Source organism: Spea bombifrons, chromosome 1 (assembly GCF_027358695.1).
Source record: "Spea bombifrons isolate aSpeBom1 chromosome 1, aSpeBom1.2.pri, whole genome shotgun sequence".
NCBI lineage: Eukaryota > Metazoa > Chordata > Amphibia > Anura > Pelobatidae > Spea > Spea bombifrons.
In genome coordinates, this window is record NC_071087.1 from 131479982 (window position 1) to 131503497 (window position 23516).

A 23516-nucleotide genomic window follows, 5' to 3' on the forward strand; every position below is an offset into this window, starting at 1 on the left:
TCTGGGCTGTACTTGTAGAGAAGGGCGATTATGCTGAAAGATATTAAGCGACAGTCTAATGCCCCACCAATAGGGGCGTACCCAGAGTCTTTGGCACACGGGGCGAATCCTGGATGTGGCAACCCTCCCCCCACACACACAAAAAACATTATGTTGGCAGAAATATTTATTTCACAATTTGTTTAACTGTATGTCAACTGGAAAAAAATATAAATAAGGAAAAATAAATTAATTAAATTATTAATTTAAATAAATACCGCGTAATTCCCACCACTATACACTGAGCCATATTTTCTTCACTTGATGATGATGTCTTCACTGTGTTCCATGGTATATCTAATGCTTTGGAAATTCTTTTGTACCCTTCTCCTGACTGATATCTTTCAACAATGAGATCCCTCTCTCTGAGGACCATGGCTTTTGCCCTGAGATGCAACTAAGCAAATGTCATGTAAATCCTACTAGAACAGCTGAACTTTATTTGCGATTAATCAGAGTCACTTTAAATGATGGCAGGTGTGTAATGACTTCTATTTAACACAAGTTTGAATGTGATTGGTTAATTCTGAAAACAGCACCATGCACTTAGGGTGGTGGAGTGGACATCTAGCACACCTAAGCAGTGGGTGCGCATCGAGGACTCCTCCTTTGTTGCCGACATCGCAGCTGTACCTTGGCTGGCAGATCAGCACAGCTGTCCGACGATGCGCAATCACCCCACACTTCTTCCCACCCTGCAAGTACTTCGGTCCCATCTGACGCGTTTGGGTTGGCTGCCCCTTGTATCCGATCTCCTCCAATCCAGCCTTCCCCCCAGGTATGGGTGGCAGTGTCATTAGACACTTCTTGCCTGACAAGGTGAGGGTTCTGCGGCTCCACCATTTGTATCTTGATAATACGCTCCGGACGATCTCTTCCCTGTCGCGGATCACCCCGGTACCCTTTAACCTACAATTTTTACACCACCAAATTAAGAATTTTATAGCGTGACAGGAGGCTCATATTTTGCATATCTTCCTTTACTTAAACCTCACAGCAGCAAAGGAGAAAAAACAATGTAAACAAATAACCAATCAGAGACAGTCCTAGCATATATAAGTCCCATTCAGCAAGACTGCCTCCTCTTCCTTTGCTGCTCCTCACGCAGGTCAGTCACATTTCTTTTATTTGTCTAGTGGGTGATCTTTGTGTGATGTTTTGTCTTCTTAGACATTTGCTACCCACTTTTTCATGCACTGCTATTATTTAAATTTTATTATTAAAATTGTTGTTGTTTATTGATATACATCTGTGCCTAAACATATGTTTTATTTAGAACTTTCTCCCTCCCCCTTGTAGTTTTTTTCCCCTAGTTTACCTTCATTATTTTTCCTCTGACTTCCCTGTTTCTGTCCAGGGCTCTCACCTCCATCTCTGTGTTCTTTAACAGTCATTTTCTCTGTCTCTGGTCTCCATCTTGGATCTCGCGGCCGCCATCTTTAATCTCGCGATATTTCGGCGGCCATCTTGGATGCCCTGAGTTGTAAAAAACGGACCTTTTGGTCCGTTTTTTACAGGTTTTCAATTTAGTTTTTTTCATTTTAGTATAGCGTTTGGGGTTGGGAGAGCACTAGCTTTCTCATCATGTTAATGGTTTCCACCTAGCTTGTTCCTTTGTTAATTTCGGAACTTGCGGCGGCCATCTTGGTGGGGGCATAGTGCCTTTTATATAAATACGTTTTTCCTTCCCGCGTTTTTCTGTGGTGTTTTAGTGTTGGTGGTATTATAGCTACATACAGTCTCTATTTCAGGTGAGCCCTGAGATTAATCTGTGCCATTAATTCATATAATCCTTCTCCTGTGAGTGAGCCTCACAACTTTAACCCCTGCTTTCAGATTTGGGAATTTAGATAATTATCCCTAACACATTTATTCTTGCCTCTATATTATATTTGAGAAATCGAAAAAAAAACATCATGGCTGATACAGCTTCTGGCTCTAATGCTCCCCCTGCTGATATCCAAGCCTGGATTCAGGTGGCAATTAAAGAGGCTCTGGCCAATTTAACCCCGGCCCTGCCGGCATCCACCATTCCTCAGGTCTCCTCTCAACCCTCAGGCTCTGATTCAGAGAGCTCTGCAGGGTCCCCACCTCCCAAAAGACCTTGGAAAGGATCTAGCGCTCATGCCAATAAAGGCAAAGGTCCGGCTAAACGTGCCAAACGCCGCGCAGATCATGCTTCGGCAGGACCTTCCACATTAGCAAACCCTTCGGGGGATGCACCTGATTATACACCTCCCTCGGGAGATGCCCGTGATTATTCCTCTGATGAGGATTCAAATTTTCAGTTGACCCAGGAACTTGGTTCAGGTGAGCCCTTAACCAGTTCAGAGGCTGCATTACAATGCGCAGATCCTTCGGAAGCAGACCTAGTTTACACCCCTCAGGGTGAAACCCTATTTGACCCCCGTTTTATTCGCCACCCTAGGTCGGCTGAGTGGACACCTCCAGACCATATAGCCCGCTATTTGCAGGTCTGGATGCGCAAGGCCTTAGATAAAGAGGTGCGCAATAAACTTAGGGCCGAATGCCCTCGTCCCACTATCCCGGGCAAAGTTACGGCCACCCCAGAATTCGATTCTTTCATGGTCACATATATGAACAAAAAGGGTAGAGACCCACGTAGGGGTTTGGAGAAGGGTTTGAAATCCGCACAGGATAAATTATTAGATGTTTCTGGTCCTATGACTCAGATTTTTGTGCTGGCTGATGAGGCAACAGCCCAAAATTCTCCCCTTGACCCAGGGCTAATCAAAGATTGGGTACAGCGGGGGTTATGCCTGTTAGGCAACGCCAACGCGGCAATTTCAGCCGAACGTCGCAAGGCAGCGCTGCTTAGAATTGACCCCCGGCTGGCCGATATGGCTGATAAAGAACTTGGTCCCAAAGCCGATGGCAAATTATTTGGGGATCCCTTTATTTCTGAGTTACGCAAACATGCGGGTAATTACACCACAATCAATAAGGTCGAGACTTCTCTTAAGAAAGTATTTCAAGCACAAGGTGTTTTTCACCGGGCTGGCAGACAGCGGGGCCGTGCTGCCAGCCGTGGAACCTTCACTGGCCCCAGATACAGCTACAGTCCGGTTTCCACACCCCAATATAATCCCACCTTTCGGACTCCGTTTCCCGCTTCCAGAGGGTTCCAGAGAGGTCGTGGCAGAGGTGGACGTGGACGAACAAGATTTTCATCTGGTAAGTCCTCCAATACTATCTTCTTTCCTTCCTCCCGTGCTCCCTGCGGCTCGTCTCGCATTCTTTTCCCACTGTTGGCACCTCATTACCTCAGACAATTGGGTCCTCCAGACGATACAGGGTTTTTCCATAGACTTTGTGTCCACCCCGTCTCAGGCCCACCCCCCCGCCCCCTTAGTTGTCAATCGAGAGACACAAAGTCTCATCGACCAAGAAATAGCACTTCTCAAAGTCAAAGGTGCAATCCAGAGGTCACCTGGCCCCCAGGGTTTTATCAGCAACATATTCCTTGTTCGCAAAAAATCAGGGGAAAATCGTCCAGTCATAAATTTGAAATTCCTAAACGAATATGTGGTTTACCGTCACTTCAAAATGGAAGGGATTCATATGCTTCGAGACCTTCTAAGAGAAGGCGATTGGTTTACCAGACTGGACCTAAAGGATGCGTACCTTACAGTACCGATCCACCCAGACTGCCGACAGTTTCTTCAGTTCATTTGGAATTCCCAACTGTGGCAATTCACTTGCCTTCCGTTCGGTTTGAGCTCAGCTCCGTGGTGCTTCACGAAGCTAATGAAGCCTGTCATGGCCTTCTTTCGAGCTCGGGGTGTTCGTTCGATCATCTACCTCGACGACATCTTGCTCTTCCACTCAGACCCGAGACGACTGCGGTTTCAAACAACCTGAGTTATCGGCTGGCTTCAGGCTTTGGGGTTCATTGTGAACCTCCAGAAGTCGGTCATCGCCCCGACACAGTTGATTACTTTTCTGGGCTTCGAGATAGATTCGATCAATTCCCTTCTCAAGCTCCCTTCTTCCAAAATAGCGAACATCAAAAAAGAGATCAGGAAAGTTATTCGCCTGGAATACATCTCCTTGAGACATCTTGCAAGAATAGTAGGCCTTTTATCTTCTTCTATTCAAGCAATTTTTCCGGGCCCCCTTTACTATCGGGCCATGCAACGCCTGAAAGCCAGACATCTTCGGGCTCTCCAATCTTACGATCAATTGGTTCCCCTCCAGTCAGATGTGCGTCTGGAACTCAATTGGTGGCTCAAGCACATGGAAGCATGGAATGGCACAGCCATTTTCGGAACCAGACCAGACTTTGTCTTGGAATCAGACGCCAGTCTGTGGGGCTGGGGCGCCTCTTGCGCAGATTCCGCAACCGGAGGCCGCTGGTCACGGGACGAGCGTCACTTACACATCAATTGCTTGGAACTTATAGCCGGATCTTTTGCGGTCCGCAGTTTTTCCAAGGACCTTTCTCATTGTTCCATTCTACTGCGCATGGACAATGTGTCCGCGGTGCGCTATATCAACCGTCTCGGTGGAGCTCGGTCAGAACGTCTATCCAATCTGACCAGGGACCTCTTTCAGTTCTGTCTTCACAGGCAAATCTCTCTGTCAGCGGAGTACCTTCCGGGAGCGAGCAACTTGACAGCAGATTGGTTCTCCCGATCCTGGAGAGATGCCAGCGACTGGATGCTAGACAGGCATGTTTTCTCGAGAATCGCTCTTCGTCGGGGTCCACTCTCAGTGGATCTCTTCGCGTCCAGATGGAACTTCCAACTTCCATCCTTCTTCAGTTGGCTTCCGGATCCGGAAGCAACAGCGACGGACGCTTTCTCTCAGACCTGGCCTCAGACGGGTTCTTATGCGTTCCCTCCCTTTTCAATGCTCTCTCGCGTGATCCACCAAGTGCGACGACAGGTGATTTCCCTTGTGTTAGTTTCGCCCCTGTGGCCAGCTCAACCCTGGTTCCCGGCTCTCTTGGAAATGTCCTACAGGGATCCCCTCATCCTTCCGTGGAGTACTTTTCTCCTTCGAGACCCGGAGGACTCCCCACACCCTCTGGTGGTCGATCATCGTCTTTCTCTGGTGGCATGGTCGATTTCAGGGGCTCCTGGAATCTACCAGGCCTATCAGACTCAGCTAGAGACCTACTCCGCGAATCCTGGGCTCCCGGTACTAGACGCGCCTACTCCTCCGCTTGGAACAAGTGGAGTAGCTGGTGTATGGCTCAACAAGGTGATCCCTTTACAGCCCCTGTGACGGACGTTATCAACTTTTTGTCGGCACTTTTTTCCCAAGGAAAATCGTACCGTACCATCAACGTGACCCGCTCTGCCATCTCGGCTGCTCACGTTCCCATATCAGGTCTTCCGATCGGTAGGGACCCCTTGATTTGCCGTCTTTTGCGAGGGATGCGTCTTTCTAGACCCCCTGCTCCTCGGTATTCCCATTTCTGGGACGTCTCCCTGGTGCTAAACTTGTTCAAGTCCTGGGCGGATAATTCGGAACTTTCGATGCGGCACTTATCCGCTAAACTTACCACTCTTTTGTGTTTGGTTTCATTTCGCAGAGTTTCCGATGTCCGGGCGTTGGATTTTAATTCGTTGACTTTTTCTCCGGATGGTGTTTGTTTTCAAATTTCGCGTCGTACTAAATCACTTTCGAGTTCCGTCTCTTACCCTTTTTTCCCTTCGGAACCCCTTCTCTGTGTTGTTCGTTGTCTTCAAGCTTATCTTGATAGAACTGCAGTTCACAGAGTTTTTAGGGCACCCCAACTGTTAATTTCTTATGCAAGTCCGTATCGCCCGGTCTCTTCGCCCACCTTAGCACGGTGGATCCGTTGGGTTCTCTCTCTCGCAGGAGTGGACCCTCTGTTTGGTGCTCATTCGGTTAGAGGTGCCGCAGCCGCTCAAGCTTTCCAGATGGGCAGTTTGTTGCAAGATATCATGCGTGCGGCCGATTGGTCCAGGGAATCTACCTTTCGTCGTTTCTATTGTCACCCAGTTGATCATGCGGCGGATTCTCTTTTTTCTAAGCGTTAAAAATGCAAAATATGAGCCTCCTGTCACGCTATAAAATTGGGGATTATTCTAGCTCTGTGCCCGAATAATCTGAATTTTATTAAAGACAGGAGGCGAATATTTTTCCCACCCATCTTTCCCTGACCCGGAATGTTTTATCTTAGAACTCCTTTTCTGGTGTTTTTTGTCTATTATGTGTAGAATTTATATTTAATTTATTTTTAGAGATTTTAAGATTGTACCGCGCTTATGATTGTATATTTTACATGCGGTCCCATCTCCAGATACTGTTATGGTTTTTCTCTCTGTTTCAGCGTAATCCGTTCTCTGCTGTGGTGCGTCCGGAAGACCTGTGTCCAGGAATTCCAGTTGTGGATGGTCAGGCTTGGACTGAAGTTTCCTCTGTGGTTTTTTCTCTATGATCTCCTCGTTCCAGTTTCAAGTTTCATCTTCTGCGTTCGGTTCCATACCAAAGGAAGAGGAGGCAGTCTTGCTGAATGGGACTTATATATGCTAGGACTGTCTCTGATTGGTTATTTGTTTACATTGTTTTTTCTCCTTTGCTGCTGTGAGGTTTAAGTAAAGGAAGATATGCAAAATATTCGCCTCCTGTCTTTAATAAAATTCAGATTATTCGGGCACAGAGCTAGAATAATCCCCAATTTTCTCACGACATTCTCCCCTGTCTATGACCCTGCGACTCCCCATACCCCTTTCGAGATTATGTGTGCTGATAAGGGTCGTCACGCCCACCTTTTCTCCACCATGTATACCGTATTTGCTCGATTATAAGACCGGGTTTTTCCAGAGCAAATGCTCTGAAAAATACCCCTCGTCTTATAATCGGGGTCGTCTTATAATCAGACCTCAACTAGGTCTGACTATGAGACTAAGATCCAGATCCCCCGCAGCGATGCAGGGGACCTGGATCCTCCTGTCTCCCCCCCCCAATTTACCGGTACTTCTGAGTCCCCGGTGCTTAGTCCGGGCAGCGTGTAGAGCTCTATGCGATTCGCGTAGACAACTTCCGCTGCAGCCGGGAGGAGGTGCGGTTAGGGGGGGTGTTGTCTGCGTCCACCGCGCAGACCTTCCCCCGGCTGTCAGAGATCAGAGTTCCCCCAGCCCCAGTTATAAGAGGGTGTGCACACTTATGCAACCAGGTTATTGTGAGGTTTTTTTGTGCTTTTTTAAAAATTTCAATTTGATTGCAATTGAAATGTTCACATCATAGGTCACTTTAAAGGTGGAAAAAGATCTGGGCTATCATGTGTCTCTTGGGAAACCATTACAAAATAGCTGACCCTGATGAAGGTCACAAATGGGGACAGCTGTAATGTAGCTGATATCCAACAACTCTGTAGATGAACTTTCCATTTAAACTGCAACTGTGTAGTTTGGATAAAGATTGAGGCTTAAAACCTCACATAAAGCATGTGTATCAGCACGTAGCAGGTCCAGTGGGGTGGCAGCCCCTCTTCCACGAAATCGGAGGCAAAACACCATGTTAATTAATATTTAATAATATTAATATAGCCATTTCAGGAATATTATGTGTGTTACAAATAAACAACGAATGTATCATTTATTTTTCCGATGTCCTATTTATTAAAATGGGCACACCATTCTCCCAGGCAGCCTCCTGAACAAAGAATAAAGTAAGTTGGATGTACTTATAATATGCATTCATCAAACCTACAAAAAAGATTGCTTACCTTCAGGAGAAGCTGCAGCTCCGTTGCTGTGGGGCACCACCTCCTCTATGGTTTGTTGTTTCACATCACTGATTGGATGGCGCTCCCATTGATTCCAACCAGTAAAATGCTTGCATGGAAGACAGCAAGGAAGTTGATTAAAATTTGAAGATTATTTATCATCCTTAAAGGCAGTGGTAGGATTCAGCCAGTTCTTGCTGGTTCATGCTAACCGTTTCTTTAAAAATGTAGAGTTTGCCAAACCATTCCTTAGTTACCCTATTATAGGCTGCACTTTTTCCCCCACTGGGGGTGCGGCCTATAATCAGGGTTTAGCATTGGGCAGGTGTTTTTTTTTTCTTTTCTTTATCATTTAGCCCTGCTGTGAGCAAACAGCAGGGTGAGGATCCAGATCCCCCGCGCTACAGGGGACCTGGATCTTCGTCTCTGGCAGCCCCTGCAGCGCTGCAGGGGAACTGTATTCTTCTCCCTGGCAGCCGGGGAACGTCTGCGTGATGCGCGCAGACAACTTCCGCTGCTGCCAGCACTTCCGCCGGGGCTTATATGACGGAGCACCGGCAAAGAAGCTCCGACGGATGTGACGACCAACGGCAGAGGTTGTCTACACACATCGCACAGCACACCGGCTGCCCCGACTAGGCACCAGGGAATCTGAGGATGCATTGGTAAGTCGGGGGGGTCAGAGTGGCATATCAAGGGGGGCAGAGTGGCATATTAGTGGACAGAGTGGCATATCAGGGGGGCATAAAGCATATCAGGGGAGCATTGTGGCATATCTAGGGGGCAGAGTGGCATATCAGGGGGCATAAATCATATCAGGGGCAGAGTGGCAAATCAGGGGGCATAGAGTATATCAGGAGGCAAAGTGTCATATCAAAGGAGCAGAGTGGCATATCTGTGGAGCAGAGTGGCATATCTGTGGGGCAGAGTGGCATATCTGGGTGGGGGCATAAAGCATATCAGGAGGCAGAGTGGCAAATCAGCGGCGGTAGAGGGGCACATCTAGAAGTAAGGTGCATTATGAATTAAAGGGGGACTTTAAAATGGCTATTGGTTTTCCAAATGTCTATGCTGCATAATATATACCAATAATGTTAAAATACATGTATTCCTGTTCATTAGATAAAATAATGTTTTACCATTCAACTAATGTGTACTTTTTCTTTAAAAATAAATGTATCTTTAAAAAAGCACCAAACTTTAAGGGTGCGGCTTATAATCGAGCCAATACAGTATAATGGTAGTTAGTATTAATTTGTTAATGGTAATTAAAAGTATGCACTGGTGCTTTTTAGATTGTGATTGTTTTTTTCCTTTATTATTAATAAAATAAACATTTTATTATACATTGTTCAATAAATAAATATATATTTGTTATTGATATAATGATAATTAACATTAATTAATGGTAATAAAAAGTATGCAATGGTACATTTTATTGATTGAGATTTTATGTGACAAATGCAATTGATAAAACATCAAGAGGCATCATAGATTTGTTAAAAAATATATACTTTTTGAAAAAAAGGTGAAAACGGCATATACCAATTTGAGTCAAATTGTTTCTTGATGCGCATGAAGTTTTCACCTTGTTTCCAAGAAGTAGATTTAAAAAAATGTTTAGTGGATATTTACATTTTTTATTAATAGAATTTGTCACATAGAAAAAAAATCTCAATCAATTATCTAAAAAGCACCAGTGCATACTTTTTCCCAGACTTATATTGAACAGGTATTATAGTATCAATCAGCGTGGGACATCACCATTAAGTAATAAGCAGATTGAAACACTGAACCAGCAATTGAAACTGGGTGAACCCAGGGGTTCATTCCCTAAAGTGATAGCTGGCAGATGAATCCGCAGGAGAGTTGCAGTTTGAGCTCGCCAACTTAACATCATGAATTAATCTAGTGAGCTTCTTTTGTAGAAACAGCTTTGTTTTGAAGCGCGCACCCCCCCCCCCCTTTGCGGGGTAGTTGGAAATTTCGACCCCCTTATATCACTATCCATTATAAAAGGCAAACACCCTTGAACTTCTGCAAAAAGGCCTTAGTCAGCCCTGTATATCGTATAGGTAATGTGGGAGATTGATCATTAGACAGGGCCTGCTCAGCTCTTCTTACAGGAGAAACTCATTGGGATTTGCCCATCGTATGGGCTAGTGATATCAGGGAGTGGAAATATTTTCCCGCCTCTCTACCATTGAAAGGGTTACAAAACAAATGCCTAACCCTGGGATCACACAACCAGAGCGGTGATTATTCAGCGAGCGATTTAATAATTTAACGGCACACGCAGAAAAAAGTATTCCAGAGTCCAGACGTTAAAAACGTTACGCCCCTTCTACACGCCAGTAATTCCAAAACTACAATTCCCGTGGTCCTTCGCAAGCCACGTATTTGTGGAGCATCTTGGGAATTATTTTCTACACTCCGTGAAACGTGTTTATGTTCTCCCCGAGGGAGGCGCTTACAGCTAGGAAAGTTTCCTCTATACAGGGGATGTATTCTGTGTAACACCTTCCCCCTCATACATTCTGCAGTTTGACACAATTCAAAATAAATGTGTCTCGCAGGCCCTCGGTGACGTACTACTTGTGGTGTGGTGTCACGTGATTTAAACTGTTCCTGTCGTTCTGTCAGTTAGGAAAAGTCGTCTAGCTTTCCATCTCCCTCTCTTTGACCCGCCGAAATCTGCGATTGGCCAGGTTTGCGGTTGCTAGGCGGAAGTGATCGGTAGCGAGGGGGTGGAGGTTGCTGATGTTTGGATCTGGAGAGAGGCGGCAAAGGATTGAGTCCCGGCGGGTGACAGCTGATCCGGAGTAGGAGTCTGGAGAGACCTGCAGGACACCGTCTGACCCCGCATCCCCCGACCCGAATCCTCGCTCGTTTTATTACCTCGATCTCAGGCAGACATGGGGCAGAAGTCGGACCAGCTGCTTATTGTGGTTTCCATCTTAGAGGGTAATTATAACTCTTTACTTTACTTTTAAGCCTGTAAACCACAGATTTGTGATCGCTGGGGCTCTCTGAATCACCCAATAACTCGGTGTTATAAAACGTGCCTCGGCTATTGCTGTGTTAATGTAACTATAGATTGCTGTATATGGATGAGGCAGGAGTCTAGGCTGGACTATTCATTAGGTATATATGGATGAGATTGGGCTGTAGGCTGCGCTGTAGATTGGGCTGTAGGCTGCGCTGTAGATTGGGCTGTAGGCTGCGCTGTAGATTGGGCTGTAGGCTGCGCTGTAGATTGGGCTGTAGGCTGCGCTGTAGATTGGGCTGTAGGCTGCGCTGTAGATTGGGCTGTAGGCTGCGCTGTAGATTGGGCTGGAGGCTGCGCTGTAGATTGGGCTGGAGGCTGCGCTGTAGATTGGGCTGGAGGCTGCGCTGTAGATTGGGCTGTAGACCGGTGTATATGGATGGAGGCTGGAGTCTAAGCTCTTGTACGTCTTACTTGAAAATTTTCTTAGTAATGTCTGTTTCAGAAACCCTCTACGAGATCTTTACTGTTTTCATGAATTTTAACCCTTTGTTAGCCAGAAAGCAATGGGTTGTCTAACCCTCAGTCAATCAGAAGTTTATGTTTTGGAGGATAAAACGTTTTTAAGTGGTAATATGGACTGAAGCCTCCTCCACAATAGAGTTCTGTGCTTGGTCCCGGATAACGTTGGTCTGCAAGGAGTCTCTGATCACTTGAGTTTACATGATTCTCATTCTTATCATATACATTAATGCTGCTTACCTGTTCCAGCGAGAGCCTGTTTTAGTTACTGAATTACAATACGTATTTCCGCATTAGCGAACATCGCTGATTAGACTAGTTATTGAATTATGTCATTATGATAAGGGTTTTAGGTCTGTTTTGATACATTGTTTTTTTCACACATTTAACATTTCAGTATCAGCTCAAAGACCCCATCGTAAAGTGGTATCCGTAGCTTATAGCCCTTTACTTTGATGTGATATAGTAACTTGGTTACACTTATAATATCTCATAACATTCCAAGGATATTCATAAATATACTGTATATTAAAGTAGTTGACTTGCTTCATGTAGACAAAATCTTAGACACAACGATGCCATCAGGCTGATCGGCTCGTGGCATGTTGGGAGACCTCTTAGTTTTCATGAGAAGCACAAAAACTGTCAAGCCCTGCTTGGTTGCACAAATATGTAATATATATCATATATAAATTCTGTTCTCAAGACGTTTTGTAATACAAATAGAACCCAATTACAATATTGGCTTCACCGTGACATATGGAACACAATCACCTTCACGTTACAGCCATCTGTCTCAGGTGTAAAAGTACCGCATTGCAGGAGGTAGAATAATTCCCCGTGGCTTAATCCCTGTATTGTTTAGGATTAGGTGACAGATGCGCGTCTCTTGGGGTTAGTAGGCATATTTTAGGTATAGCATGGTTTTCTTTTATATCCTCTTGTATGTGGACTTTTAAGTTATCTGGGTCCTGGAGACCATTTTCATTCATTCACGTGCCGATGTGAGATTTCCAGAGCGTCTAACATGAGCCCTGCATACATGCGCAGAAAATGCTCTAGTTGAAATCAATAGGATTGCTCTGGTTCTGTAGCTTCTAATGTTTTTTTTGCTGAAGAATTTAATATCAATTCTCTGTAGCTGAGGCTACATAGAAAACCAAACTTTTTCAATCCATTTCTTCGCCGGACTCGGGCCAGCTGTAGTATGTTAATGTCAGACGTAATTTGACGGTATTTTTGAGGTTTAATGTCTTACTAAAATAAAACGGTATGGTGTAATTGTTCTTGTGTCACGTCTGCTTCATAATGAACAGACCTACTGACTTACTTTGTTTTCTCATCTTCAGGGCGTCATTTTCCGAAGCGCTCAAGGCACATGCTTATTATTGAGGCAAAGTTTGATGGAGAACAGCTGATGACAGACCCAGTACCTCACTTGGATCAGCCACACTTTGCCACAGAACTTGCCTGGGAACTGGACCGGAAGGCACTCCATCAACACAGGTGAAGCCCTTATAATGTGTCTATTTTCGGTCTGTCGGTGGTGCCCGCTTCTCAATAATCCTGCTATTATGTTATAATTTCATAATACCATGCATATAATATAGTTACATAGGCTGATAAAAGACATGCGTCCATCAAGTTCAGCCTTTCTGTTAATTGCTGATCCAAAATATATATAAGCATTTACTTCATTTTCCGAATGCGTGTGGCGTAGGAGAAGTGTGCCTACTGCTTCACATTGGAGCCATTTTTATGTGTTCCCAGACATATTGTTTGCAGGAGAAGAAGTCGTCCCTGCTTTTTAGCCTTATGGTGTGAATTGTCCATATTAACTCTTTACAGCATCACAAGAGTTCTGTATTTATAAACAGTCGATAAGAGACAGTGGTTGTGAAACGGTTGCAGGTAGTAGTATTTATTGCTGAACATGACCCCTTTATAAGTTTTCAGAGTAATGTATGTTCTCACAGCAGTAAAGTTGTATAATTTCTTCCACACACATCTTTCCTTTATACTGTACATCCTACGAGTCTAAGACTACTCGTCAAACCGTTTCTACGTAACCCCCGCTTCTGGAACATCTAAACGAGCAGAGCCATGCAATAACTGCAAGTTTGTTTCAGCAGCCGTGGGAGTAAAAATGTAGCTAGGAAGGCAGCAAATATTTTAACAATGTCTCTGTTTCATCCGTAGGCTTCAGCGAACCCCTATTAAGCTTCAGTGCTATGCTTTGGATACGTTGACATCAGCAAAAGAGTCGGTTGGTTATGTGGTGTTGGACATGAGAGTTGCCCAGGAAAAAAAACAAGTAATCCATTATCAATTTGTCACTTCAAAAGCCTTTTCAGAATTGCTATCTGTAGAGGATGTGCGTTACCGAGATATCTTCGTGATAACCTGTGATGGTTGTTTAAATGTATTAAAAATGTATTACGATCTGCTACCCCTTCACAAATGGCACCCATTAACACGTGTTTTGTGGCTCTCTGTCTTGTTTTGTTGTATTTGATCAGTAATTGTGTACGTGATCGTTGTCGGCAAAGGGTGCCTTCTCAGTTTGAATGAATAGCCAATATTAAATGTAAAAATGTGTCTTATAAGTAAGTACTTCAGAGCATATGAAAGCTTGCTACATCCTACGGCCCTACATTTTAGTTTTTTTTTTTTTTTGTAGGCTCCAAAATGGTATTTATTACTGAGCAGTAAATATAAGAAATGCAAACCAGAAGTGCAGCTCAGCATTACGCTGGAAACGGACACCAAACCGGAAGTGGAGGGTTTCAAATCGAAGGAAGCTCCCCCAAGAAGTAAAGGTTTGTAACATGCACAGCTCTTCTATACACGCTGTCCTAATGAGTTCTACTAGATTTGGATTATCTGACGGTCATTGTGCTCAGACCATGTTATGCAGGCTATATAACATAGTGGCCTACTCAGTGCTGCATACTGTCAAAGGACACTCTACTGATGTCATCCTATTCAACTGATGGGTTATTTTGGGCTGCCAGCATTAAAATGATGTGATTGAGATTCATGTTATTTATACACCCACAAAGTATGATATGATCTTCATCTAAGTTACAATAATAAACAATTAATACAATAATGAAGTATTAATGCAGAAAACCAGGTAAATCTTAAAGGGTTTGTTTACTTTTTCTTACCAGTTTGTGTGTGTAATATATATATTAGTGTATATGTATAATATGATTATTCCTTCTGATGAATTATAGCAGTATGTCTCTTATTTCTTTAAGAATGTATATTGTCGGCCATTCACAATATGTTTATATGTTCCGAAACTTTGTTTTCCTCTAGCGCCCAGGCAACTGGCTGGAATTGAGCCGAATAGCCTTGTACCTATCTTAAACGAAGCAGAAGGATACTATCAGATTGGACCAATTGACTACTGTAGGGACAGCTTTGTGTTTTCTGTAACAGTGGCCTTCGCGACACAGTTAGAGCAGGTACGATTCTGGTTTATAACCTGTGTACAGTGGCTTCTGTACTACTCACAACCTGCAGGCTTTTACACCACTAAACATGTTATCATATGTCAAGACCATAGCACGCTCTTCCAAAGTAAGGACTTCGCTATCTGCTTCTCATTTACTTTAATACGGTCCAACTTTTATTTATTTATTTATTTTTAAGTATTGACCAATGCTGCTAGATAAGTATTCACGTTTTTCTCGTCATGTGATTGCAATACGTGGATGAAACCTGAATATGTTTTAATCATTTAATAAAAGTGCAATAGAGCCTCCTCATTCTTAATGCTCAAAGTTTGTCATAGAATTTTACTGAAGAAAGAACTTATTCAATATCTACACAATGTTGAATATTGAGCATGTGTGCTTCACTAGAGCTTGATAAATCCCATGAGCCAGTTAGCCATCACTGGTTGAATTCTTTTTAGGGCTGATTTCTAACTTTTTGTGTAATTTTGTTATTGATCTTTACAGGTATGCCACTTTATGGCTTTTAAAGATCAAGCTGGCTCACAGATTTGTCTTGCTGGCCCTTAACTTCTACATACATTTGTCCTGCCCGGCAGTAGGGCTCCTAGACTTGGCCAAACGTATTTCAGTTTGCCTACGATATGCTATAACCAGGGAAGATTTGCAGTTAAAAAATAGAATTTGGAAAAACAATGAGAAATTCCCTATTTGTATTCAAGATATACAGTGTTTACACTTATTAACATTAATTAAGATCTTCGTTTTCTCTAGTCAAACATAAAATGTATTCTTTAGATCTGAGCGTTGTTCCAGTAAATTTGGTTCTGGAGACTTGTTCCGGTAATATTTTTAGTTACCCAGAGGTGACACACATTGCTCAAGATGGAACTGTAATGATAGATATTCATTGCAGACTAATGGACTGTGACATGTAAAAGCCAACGATGATTAAATGCGTTTTCAATCCTTGCTGTTTGAGAACTCTCTTGTAATTACACTTGATGGATTTTTTTTCTTATCTGAACATTTTTTTTTAAAACTTGCCAATATGTATTTTTATTAAGACAGCCGTAAATGTTTATATTAAGAAAATAATAATGGAAATATATGCATATGTGTCGGTCTATATACAGTAGGTTTTTGAAAGTTCTTATTATTCACTTTTTTACCACTACATAGTGAGATATATATATATATATATATATATATATATATATATATATATATTACTATAGTCTATATAATTGTCTATTAGATGTAGTCTTTTGCTAATGGTTTGTGTTTCTTATAAAGATATTTGAGTGGCCACATATCTGTTTAAAAGAACGCGTAAGAGTAAATAGCTATTGTTGTCCGTATGACACTATTTATTCCACAATCTTTGCCTTTGTCCCCCCCCCAGTTAATTCCTAGCAATATGAGGCTGCCAGCGCCACAGCCAGAATTTTTCTTTTTCTACTCGTTACTTGGAAATGACATCACCAGCGAACCTTTCACTGATTTGATCAACCCGAACTTTGAGCCGGAGAGAGTGTCTCTGAGGATTCGGAGCAGTCTGGAAGTGCTCTGCATGTATCTTTCTGTACAGCCTAATCTTCGGGTAAGCTCCTTGTGGAATATACTTTGTGTGCCGTCCTATGCAGTGGCAACCTTCAGTGTTTCTGGAGGTAATCCTATTTTAATTAATAACCCTGCATCTGCTAGCATGTTTCCGGTTCAAGTGACTTCTGTGTCTCGTATCCTTTTCTACTTAAAAATCCCTAAAGTTCCTAAAACAAAATGTATTTCTTAAAGGTTGGCAATCGGGTTATCACATTGGGCAGTCAAAGAATAAGAAATGGACAGGGGGTTCCGTTGATCCGTTATATGTGTTTGCATTATATTACATAGCTGTTAAATAGGCATGCCTATGTACTGAAAATGAACAAGAAAAACATTAGCCAATATGTACATTAAGAGGTTTGCACACTAAAGCGTGAATTGGTGGGTGAACTTGCAGGAGAGTTGCAATTTCAACTCTCCAACTTCATTATGCATGATGAAGGGCGATACTTGACGGGTATCTCTGCCAAATCTCAGAGATACCTGCGCTGACCCTGCATAATGCATTGATCTATCGGTAAGGTGACCGAGTCAGTAATGTGATATCATGACGGGCTGTACTATGGGTGTATACGTTGGGCAATGCATACAAAGCCCTATAAAATATATTCCATATATAATAGTCATCCCTTCTTACCACCATGCGGCACATTCAAACGTAACTTTCAGTTCTTTATTCAGTTTCCGAATCTAAGAGATACAAATGGGTAGACATAGTGATTGTCCAGTTATGAATGCGATGGATGGAGTCCTTACTGTTTGTTGGTAGAATGCAATCAAATATCTACTAGCTTGTGCCCAGGGCTCTTTCCACCTAATGTATCGGTTTGTCTTAGTCTGTCCGTTCTAGTCTTGTCATATCCCTTGAATATATGTATTGTAAGAAGTGCTGCATAGATTGGTGCTATATAAATAAAATCTAATAATAATAACACTGCCACCAAGTACAGAGGCGATTAAATAAACTGACCCTGTTGTCTGGGTTGTCCCTTTCTACATATCAGAGAGTCACATGCTTCTCGCGTTGGCCAATGATGTGGAATCTGTTACCAATGATAATCTTGGGGATCAATATTTTCCATACATTCAGTATTACATTTAGTATTTTATATTTTGTTAGGCTCCCTCTCTTATGTCTGTATAACCTTAGCTGTATAGACATCTGCATATATGTGTGTTTTTATTTATATATATATATATATATAGCTTTCTGAAAATTAATAAAAAGGATAACGAGAGTACATTTGCTTTACATATATCATGTTTATTTTGTTCTTAAAGATCCATCTTTGCTGCGGGGATCAGTCTCTTGGAAGCACAGATATCTCTTTAACGGGACTGGTGAAGAAAGCCAGCACAGGAATAGAGCGCCACCCTGTGGTTATTGAAGGTGCTTTCGTCCTCACTCCACCTAATCGAGCAAAGCAGAACCTGTCATCTGTTCCGGTAGAAATGTCACCAACTATTGGGGTCTCCATTGCTCTCCAGGAGGAAGTTGTGGAACCAGTAAGCATGAGATGGGAAAAGAGAATTGTAACTTAATTGTAAACATGCGCCTAGTTATCCATACCTCAGTATTGATTAGGATTTTGGGTTATGCGTAAACCTGTATGTGGACATTCATTTCTAAAGATAATCATTTTTAGCTAGTTTGTAGAAACTTTGTGATGACGCTTTCGAGAACCTGTAAGCTTTTTTTAAAACAAGTTCTTAGAAAATGTTATTTTAATACACATTGAGAACTAGAAAAAGCTGCCTGTAGTTTTATACCACCAACTAGCACTACTTGCCTCAACACTGATCTTAACTAGATGTCCAATACTGTTGACAAATGGGAACGAAAACAAGGATTTCATGCTGCTGATGCATACAGAGATAACTATCTCCTATGGGAGGTTTTCCCTAAGCTCATCTCGGGACAGCTGCATTACTATTTGATTGGTGTACGCTGCAGTCCCACCACTCATCATCTAGATGTACCTACAGATAGAAAGCACACATTACCATCATAAAGTAACAGTGTCTATTAAAAATACTTTTTTATATGGTTTGTTTGAACAATTTTTGCATACCTTTTTTTTTGCTTTCCAGACCACAAAGGAACACCCAGATAGCGGTGACATGAGAAAGGTACCATCCACACCTCCACGACAGCCTGCAGGCTCACACGAAAATGGTTTGCCGACGCTATTCGGCGATTCTCCTCCAACCAAAGATGATGCCACAGAAAGTGAAGTTGAAAGCTTAAAATCTGATAAAGATCTGCAAGCAGAGCTGGCGTCTTCTAAATATATTGACTCAAAGTCTCCAGTGCCTTCTCAGCGTCCCGCATCAGGTCCGTTTTTTTTTTCTTTCCTGTAAATTAGACTTAAGTTTTAAAAGCTAATCGTTTAAATGTGACAGCCTGAGATTTGAGAAAAACCCCAGTGCTTTAAGGGATACATCTAAAATAAGGTTCCAGACATGAGCAGAAAAAGATTAGAAATGTATTGGATACTCCGCTGAAGCCTATGAAGGCCGTGTTAATGAGGTCATCATATACAGAGTTTGATACTAAAATCCCACCGTGCTGTTTTCTTCCTCCAGTTACACGTTCGGAACCGCCCGTCTTCCAGACCGTTTCAGATGTTTCTAGAAGTGTTTCTGAATCTGCTTCAGGGCAGAGAATAGCAGTGCCTCCCGCAGCTCACCACTTCTGCTTCGGGATTGATTTGACGAGCATCCTGAACCTAGACGTCTCCTTCCCTGTAAACTGTGTACTGAGGTAAATGTTTATTTTTTCTTTTGCATTTTTTTATTGGAAAATTGCTTTCTTGATGAATGCATTTTCTAACATCTAATGGGATGCAGGTAATTTTTTTTTTTGGCAAACGCAGCAGGATTCTCTTGGGTGGACTTGATGATAGATCATTTCTTTATATACTATATATAAAAAAAAAGTTAGACCAGGGTGGCTCAGAGAAAGGGTAGAAACACTTTCCATGGCATTTCACACATGTAGTATGCAAGATAATCAAATAAATATTCATCTCAGTCTCGTCACCCCTTAATGACCAAAGTCAGACCGTAAAGGGAACGATCAGCTGTAGCAAACACAATTCAGTGCAATAACCAGAACTAAAAAACACGTTAGTAAGATAGTACTTTATTGATAATAAAAATACGGTATCTACAGGTAAAGAAAAAGTGGAAGTTTCCCTTTAAATAATAATCTATTGCGACCTATCCTTGATAGGCAGTACAGTGTCAGGCATCTGTTCTTTGAAAGCATCATTTAAGTAAAAAAAAAAATTTGGAAACAACATGAATGAACAGACTGTGTTATTTTGATCATGAGGAAAATCATGGCGTATCTTTTTCAGTTATACTAGTCAGAGGTGTTTGGTAGATAAAAAGAAATCTCATTAAAATGATTGAGCAGAGGACAAAACGGCGGTGATCACAATGAATGAACAAGACAAGAAAAACAATAAAACACACATATATAGTCTAGATAATTGCTAAACCCACTTGATCTTTAAGTCTCTCGTACGTTACATACTATGGTTTTCTTTCTTTTCGGCAGATACGCCTACCCGTTTTTTGGCAGTGCAGCTCCGATCATGACGAACCCCCCAGTGGAAGTAAGAAGAAATATGGAGGTCTTTCTCCCGCAGTCGTACTGTGGGTTTGATTTTGCTAGCCTGCCAAATCAACTGCAAGATACATTCTCCAGGTACTAACTCTTAGCCCGGATACCCAACATTATGTTATATGTTTCACTTTACTCAAAATTCATCCCCTCATTCCAAGCTTATGTTTAACTTGAGCCCATTCTAAACTGGTATGAGTGTAACTGTAATACATGGTTTATGCAGGCGATTTAATTTTACCCCTAAAGTGCTGCTCATTGATTCTGCTGCACATGAGCTGTAAAATGGGAAGCCTTTAACAATCTCTCCAGTTCTTATGTCAGTCTGGAAACATGCTCTTTTAACCAATCCGTGAGAGAAGCAGTGTTATAAAAACATGTCTGTGTTTTAGGCTGCGATTACTGCTGGAGCATCACGTCAGCTGGCGTTGCAAAACAGAATGAATCTTTAAAATGTTTATTGTGAAAGTTTTGTTTATAGAAGGGGAAAGACCAAAACAAGCTTGTTTTCTATGTTGCTGTCTCTTTAAGTCTGTTTTTAATCAATATTACGTCTTTGTACTCAATCGATGTTCTGGTATAATGGCTAAAATCATGCCAGCCGTTGGAATGTTCTAGCCTACTCCTCTGTTTTACCTGTAGAATTATTTCACCCCTACACCCTAATCGTATTAAAATAATGTGAGGAATCAGGCACGATTTATTTTCATTCTGTAATGAGGCAATTTGCCACTAGATGGCACCGAGTCACTTATACATTGCTGGAGACATAATGTTTGGGAGCAATTTTTTGTTTTGTTTATTTTTTTGTAGTTTTTTTTTTATTAGGAGGTTACGATACTTATACAACTTGTATTTTGCTGCGTTATCTTTTTTTCAGGTTACCACTGCTTGTTGAAGTGTGGCACAAGGATAAAACCACAAAAGACATGCTTCTTGGTGTGGCCAGACTTAACCTTTCTAATGTTCTAACTTGTGAAAAAATGGCTTTCATAAATCCTCAAGGTGATCAATGCTGGCGACAAACCTTTAGCAGCAGGACCCCTGTTATAGCTTCAGAAGGGTAAGCCACCAACTCAGAAACATCTTTAATTGTAGATATTTATCATTGCACCAACGTCTTTGGGACATGTTTCTAGTTTCAGCAGCACTAGACATACATCAGTACTTTATAGCTTTATGTGCTAATATCATATATTTGTTTCAGCGCTATGGAATTTGATGGTGCTAAATAAAACAGTACATAATCAATAATAATAATAATGTGTTCTATGTGAGGTTCATAACAAAAATACATGTATACTACATATTTTCTACCAATAGGTGGCGCTGTTTGTAAAGGATTGAGGGCAGAACTACCATTTGTGGTAATGTGAAATTAATCCTACTTGAAGTTTTAAAGACCTCTATTGTTTGAGGGCACTGCAAATTACTCCTTCAGTATCTTTCAGTTAAAAATCATCATGTGAAATAAGAAGTTAAATGGGGGTTATGTATGAAAAGTATGCTAAAAGTTTGAAACGGGGTCTTTTCTCACTATACTAGCCTATGACAGGAACACAATTACTTTTTTTTATCAACAATCCCTGATATGTTTTTTTTGTACTTACACTCCATACAAACTTAAATTTCTAGTCGCTGACTATTTATACTGATATCAGAATATTACTTAATTTGATGACATGCCAACATGTTAGCCTTTCAAGACTTCAGCTTGTTCATAAATCTTGTAAATTCAGCAAATTTGTGGGAATTTGGGAGGTAATCGATTTTCGTCTTTCATGTAAGTGATTAATCCTCTTAACACTGGCAAAGCGACGTTTCAGTTCAGCATAATTAATAAACCTATGTAAAAATGCTTATAGTTTAAAGATGATGTATGTGTTTAGAGACCAAGCTTATGTGTACACATCAAGTTGCAGTCATCTGAAAAGTTAGCACCCATCAACCTTTTTTATGGCTTGTATTAAAAAAATAATACATTTTCACTTTTTTCCCCAACAAATATTGTGGTGGTCTCATTTTTTAAAAACCGTTCTGGTTTTAACTAAATGTTTACAGACGGCTATATGTTGTACATTAGAAATTAGTAAATTGCTTTATCTACTATACAATCTACTACACAAACAGCCTGGCTCCTTATCCTACAATTGAATGGCCTCATTCACCTAACTGGACACTGAGTAATACAAGTCTGTGCCATTGCCACAAAGAATAAGCTTAAAAATGGGATAAAGCCAGGTTCTTGCCAATGATATTTTAAGTTACCGTTTACAGCACATTATTTTATGCTCACTTACAGCACCAGTTGTAGTTTATTTAAAGAGGCCATCATGCCGTTTATTTCCAGCGATCAGTGATGCAAACTGTCTTGGAAAGAGCAAGGGCTTCTGCACAAGCTTACTGTTTGCCGTAAGCAACAATTGCTGACCTGAAATGTCACCTCTGCAACTTTTCAGAAAGCTTAGCTCACAGCCTAGGAGATGGACTTCCAGGAAAAGATCAATGTTCAAACATTTTAATAATAACGTTCAGTTTTACCCGGGGGCTTTTATGTTTCTTTAGCATGTCACAAAAATACAGGATCAATTTTCCTTCATTTCACCCGGTTTCCTTATCCTACATTTCCTTATCCTACATTTCCTTATCCTACATTTCCTTATCCTACATTTTCTTCCTTTTGAATGAGCATCTTTTTTATTGCGTATGAATCCGTCTGGCTTGCAGATCCAACAAAGTGGCCGAGCTTTCGTACGTCATTACGCTGGAGGACCATGGTCTTGTGAAAGTAAGGGAGGTTGTCGTTTCTGAATCATCTCAGGTAGGATTTCACAGGATTTGATTAATAATGCCATTTTCTTTTCTTTTTCTATCACAATTACCCCCAATTCTCCCTTTAGCAACAAATCTCCACTCACACAAGTTGTGTGACACAACCAGTATATTTTTACCTTATCTGGTAAGAGGAATGGATATAACCATATGTTAGTATTGTGAAATGGGGAATCCTACTAGAGGGAATAACATCTAGCAATGTCCAGTTTATCTGCCATATATTTGAAAAACAGATGTATTCTGTTGGTAGTCTCCCTTTAAGCATAACATGCAAATAAGTAAAAACATTAATTAAAAATAGCTTGCTGAACCTGTTACACAGCCTAAGAAAAGACACTGAAATTATTTAAAAATAGCGGAAGTGTTTTTTTTTTACTATAAATATACCGATTCCCACGTGAGTCAGTATTTTTGTCTTTGCAGATGTTTGGCTGATGGTCCTTTTATGATCCTGGTTGTGATCAACTAAGTTTGAAACATCATGTTTTTACTGCATTTTTTTTATTTAATTGTGCCACACCGTTATACACAATCCATATGATGTCTTCTTTTGTGTGTTATCTCTAGAGCTCTGCACCTAGAAAAGCTTCTCCTACACCCCAGCCTCCTCAGACTCTAGAAGCCATCACCGAGCCTAGAGTGACTCTTGAATACCAAGCTGCTGTGGAACTGCAAATGTGGAAAGAAATACAAGAAGAGCTTTTCCTTAAT

At 41.6% G+C, this 23516-nt stretch overlaps 2 protein-coding genes across 2 annotated transcripts in view; both read left to right on the forward strand.

The window, feature by feature from the left end:
* Positions 1-1955: 1955 nt before the first annotated feature.
* LOC128472338 (uncharacterized) lies at positions 1956-6649 on the forward strand. Its single transcript, XM_053454234.1, has 2 exons — positions 1956-3234; positions 6365-6649. Exons 1-2 carry the CDS (start codon positions 1956-1958, stop codon positions 6367-6369), a joined length of 1284 nt encoding a protein of 427 aa, XP_053310209.1. The 3' UTR covers positions 6370-6649.
* A 3873-nt stretch (positions 6650-10522) lies between these two features.
* Positions 10523-23516, forward strand: part of CEP120 (centrosomal protein 120) — a 31305-nt gene continuing 18311 nt past the window's right edge. The window contains exons 1-14 of the mRNA XM_053473958.1: positions 10523-10726; positions 12620-12776; positions 13470-13584; positions 13951-14089; positions 14595-14743; positions 16140-16337; positions 17621-17836; positions 18326-18352; positions 18440-18674; positions 18926-19103; positions 19905-20054; positions 20851-21033; positions 22698-22791; positions 23373-23516. The exon at positions 23373-23516 is cut by the window's right edge and continues 3 nt beyond it. Of these exons, the coding sequence (XP_053329933.1) occupies positions 10678-10726; positions 12620-12776; positions 13470-13584; positions 13951-14089; positions 14595-14743; positions 16140-16337; positions 17621-17836; positions 18326-18352; positions 18440-18674; positions 18926-19103; positions 19905-20054; positions 20851-21033; positions 22698-22791; positions 23373-23516 (2034 nt within the window). The 5' untranslated portion in view covers positions 10523-10677. The remainder of the gene's footprint in view (positions 10727-12619; positions 12777-13469; positions 13585-13950; positions 14090-14594; positions 14744-16139; positions 16338-17620; positions 17837-18325; positions 18353-18439; positions 18675-18925; positions 19104-19904; positions 20055-20850; positions 21034-22697; positions 22792-23372) is intronic.